Source organism: Populus nigra, chromosome 1, assembly GCF_951802175.1.
Source record: "Populus nigra chromosome 1, ddPopNigr1.1, whole genome shotgun sequence".
Lineage (NCBI taxonomy): Eukaryota > Viridiplantae > Streptophyta > Magnoliopsida > Malpighiales > Salicaceae > Populus > Populus nigra.
The window spans coordinates 40386528-40391056 of NC_084852.1; the positions used below are offsets into that span (position 1 = coordinate 40386528).

General features: G+C 31.1%; 1 protein-coding gene across 1 annotated transcript; it reads left to right on the forward strand.

Moving 5' to 3' along the window:
* The first annotated feature begins 1837 nt into the window (after positions 1-1837).
* On the forward strand, positions 1838-3673 carry LOC133703529 (IRK-interacting protein). Its single transcript, XM_062128120.1, has 2 exons — positions 1838-1999; positions 2152-3673. The coding sequence occupies exons 1-2, from the start codon at positions 1910-1912 to the stop codon at positions 3538-3540; spliced, it is 1479 nt and encodes a 492-aa protein (XP_061984104.1). The 5' UTR covers positions 1838-1909; the 3' UTR covers positions 3541-3673.
* The last annotated feature ends 856 nt before the right edge of the window (positions 3674-4529 follow it).

The window sequence follows — 4529 nt, forward strand, 5'->3', positions numbered from 1 at the left end:
GTGAGATAAATTAATAATCATATATGGAGGCATCTTTTGTATAAATATGGGAGAATGCTTTTTTATCCTCTTTTTTTTAGTAAAATGCTTCAAGTGTTAAAAATAAAAAGGATAAGGCTAACTAAATGGCAACTTATTTTTTTGGCTAAATAATTAATTGTATTTATTATCACTTGCCACGTGTTGGGTTTTATCTTGAGAGCAGAAAACTTTTATTATGTAATGTAATGAAAAATATAATGTAACAAAATAGGTTGATGCATGCACACATTTCTTTATTTAGTTATAAATATTTGTAGTGGCATGCAATGAAGGCTTTGTATGAAATTTTATTTCAGTCCCTTTTTAGTTTTTTTTAATCTCTACATTTTATATTAATTTATAAATTGGTCTTTATTTGAAGTTATTTGGTCATTGTATTTTTTAAAATTATAGTTTAATCCTTATGGTAATTTTTTATATAATCTGATCATTATACAATCACTGTTAATTATATAATAGTTTATTATATAGCTTTTTTTATATGTAATGAGTTATCATAATTATAATAACCCATTACATTATAATTTTTAAAACTACATAATATAAGAATATAATGAATCATTAACACACGCTATGTTTATAATCCCAATGGCCAATTTAAGATGGTTAAGTGCTCTCTTTTCTCAATAATTCGTGGAGTAGTTTCTGGGAAATTCCAGTTCCCTGTGGGAAAGATTCACTTTACTGCAATGGGTCTTCGATATTCTAAACCTGTACCTCATAATTCATGATAAAAAACTGAAATTCTAATTAAAATTTAAAATTATCACTTTCGAAGAATTAGTGGAATAGAGCACAATAAGCACGTATTAAAGATGTTACATACTATTGATTCTTTAGAATAAAAAAACAAGAATGTAGTTTTATATAAATTTTATATTAAAGTAATAAACTAAAACATTTTGATTTTTCACTATTATCTCGTATAAAATTTACTTTTCTGAAATTCATTTTACAAAATAAAACTACTTTTCAGCAAACAAACAGGGTCTAAATAGTGCTTTGCGATGAGGGGTTTAGTAAAATCCTCTCACGAGATCACAATAATTTAATAAAAAGTAGATAAAATAAATCATAAAGTTTAATTCTCAATTAAATCCATATTAAAAGATGAAATTAAAAGAGAAAAAAATGAATTAACTAGGTTAACCTGCCAAACCATATTAACCCGTTAAATTTGAGATCTGTGTCATGAGAGTGTGATAACTAAAATGAAAAAAATTAAATATTAATGAATTAAATCAAATAAAAAATATTAATTTAAAAAAAATAAAAAAATAATATTTTCGCCATGGATTGCACAGTACAATCCACAATAAAAAATACTGATAACTGATACCTTTTAATATATATATATATATATATATATATATATATATATATATATATATCTTATTCACCAAAAACTAATAACACAAAGCTATTTTTTAATATTATTTAGCTCGGTAAACTATTTAAGTAGTTTGGTACTGTAATAATAATTGTCTTTTGAAATATTTTATATTTAAAATATATTAAAATAATATTTTATATTTTTTAAAATTTATTTAAAATATTAATACATCAAAATAATTTAAAACAAAAAAATAAAAACATTTTTTAAACTCTTAGTATTTACTAGTGATTGATCACCATGATTACATGACGAATAGGACACAGCCTTAGAAAATGAAAGAAAACGAAAAGAGACTGCAACGGATAAGAAACAGCTGCATCCTGCACGTACCATATCCTAGATTATTTTATTTAAAGAAAAAAACATCATATATATCCACGTATATTACTAGATGGACCAGTCTACATGTAGTCCTAGACTCCTAGTTAAAAAGAAAACTACACAAAAAAATGAGATTGATAACAAATAAACATGGCTCCTTCCTCTTCCTCTTCTCCTTCCTCCTCTCATCCTCCAGCACCAACAGTAGTACCCCCTCTTCAAAACCTTCATATCACACCTGTAAGTAAATGATGGGGAATTCAAGAATTATTTACTTTAATTAATCGGACCAAATGGTTCAGTACTTAAAAGTTTGCAATATTTTCCTTCTTAATTACCATTTTTCTTAACTTTGTTGCTGTTGTTTGTTTTTCTTTTAATTGGTGTCGCAGATTCAAGAATGTGAAAAAGAAGAGCACGGAGATGAATACAGTGAAGAGAGAAGCCAAAGTGCTACTACCAAAGCAACACCAGCTAGTTTTATAGACAAGATACCGACGCCAAAGCTCCATCCAAGATCACCTCTCCATGACAAAAACAGCAAGCAAAGCACCAAGAAACGACATGGTGATAGCACTAATGGAGATGGCGGTGGTGGTTCAATTTCTTGTAACAAGTGCCATCCACATGCAAGAGAGAAGATTTCAGTTGTTCCTTTGGACAATAATGGCTTAAACAAGCATTCATCTATTGCAAGTCCAAATGGAATTTTCAAGTCCATATTTTCTTCATTGACTAGGAAGAGTCCAAAATCCACTGGTGATGCCTCAATAGCAAGAGAAGAGCAATGGAAGACTGCTGTAGCTGAGCTATCTCATAAATTGATTCAAGCAACAAGAAAGAGAGATGGCGCACTTCTTGAAGCTTCAAGGCTCAAGTACTCAATAGCTGAACTTGAAAACAAGCTTAGCATGCTTGAAATTTATTGCCATGATTTGAAGTCTGGACTTGATGAATGTAGCAGTAACAACCCACTTTATCGAGGTGAACACGGCTACAACATTCATCAATATCAACAAAATGGTCTTATGGGGGTCAGTGATAAAGTGATAGAGCAATTTTTGGTTTCAGTATCTGAAGCTAGGTCCTCTGTTAGGCTATTAAGCAGGTCACTCACTATGCAACTAAGGCACATGGGAGTTAGAGTTTATGAGAGAATATCTGCGTTGCTTCAACCTTATGATATAAAGATTTCATTCTATAAGAATCCGAAAGGTGTGCTCTTTTGCCTTGAGGCTTTGTTAAACAAAGCTTTCTTCGAAGATTTTGAATCTGTTGGGTTCCAAAAGAATTTTGTAAATCAAATATTGAACCCAATTGATAGATGTGAAGCAAACTACGCGTCATTTAATGTGCTTAAAGAGTTGACATGGGAGGAGGTATTGAGTAAAGGGACAAGGCATTTCAGTGAAGAGTTCAGCAAGTTTTGTGACAGGAAAATGAGTGAGATTGTGGCTATGTTGGGGTGGAATAGAGCCTGGCCTGAGCCATTGTTGCAGGCATTCTTTAGTGCTTCTAAAAACATGTGGTTGGTGCACCTTTTGGCCAATTCGGTGCACCCTGGCTTGCCAATCTTCAGGGTGGATAAAGGGATGAACTTTGACTCAGTTTACATGGAGGATATGGGTGGAGACAGGGCAAGGAAGTTGGTTCCAGCCATGGTTAGGATCATGGTGGCACCGGGGTTCTATGTTTACGGTAACGTGATAAAATGTGATGTCCTCTGCAGGCACTATAATCATAATGTTAGTAATGATAAGGGTTTAACCCCCTCTCCTTAGGTTTTGTTTGATCCAAATCTTGAATATTTTGATTATTTGGTACTGATACTTTTTTTTTCCTGTGTTAATTGCTATGGGAATTGTCAATTAAGTGATGGCCACAACAAATATGTTGTTAGACATCTTTGTTTTATTTTAATTTTGGTTAATCTTTATTTTAGATAATCGGGAATTAAATATTTATTTTAGTATTTTTATTATTATTGGGAATTGGATTTGTTGCTTAGAAACTGGATAATTCTTTTTTTATTGTTTAAAAATATGTTTGATTTGAAAAATATTAAATTAATATTTTTTAATGATTTTAATGTGTCAATATTAAAAAAAATTATTTTAAAATATTTTTAAGAAAAAAATATATTTAAAAAACATAGTACACCAGCAATACCAAACATGTAAGTATTAATAACTTGGTGGATGGAATAATTAAAAGACAAAGAAAAGATCCAAGTGGATTAAATGCTTCTCTTGTGACGATTTTTTGGATCTTGTATGCTTTGATTGTACAAGTTTTAATCCTACCTGTGAAAGTCAGTTCCTCCATGGCACAGCCAGCGCACGATTTTGAGGTCTGGCTGAGATGTCCACTTCAAGCATCACAAGCTGTTAAGGAGTTTGACAACAATTTTGTGTTCTGTCTACATTCATGCGTAGAGTCCCATCCATCCATCCATCCATTCTCTCCTTCTTTCCTTTTTTGCTGTTCGAGTTTTTAGTGGTTTCAGAAAAGGGTAGCGTAAACTTCATGCTCTGAAGCCAGAATGCTTTTCGTTTCTCCCTCGTGTATGTCATTCTTCTAGAGACGAGATAGGATTGGAGAGTCAAATTCAGTCCCACCACCTTTCTCAATCCATAATAATAATAATAATAATAATAATATTTTTTTAAAAAAAGATGACTTCGTAAATCGTAATGCTTTTTCTGAAAAGAAAGAAAGAATTTTTGGGCAAAGATTTTGCAGAAAATATCAAGGGAGCAGGGACCATAGT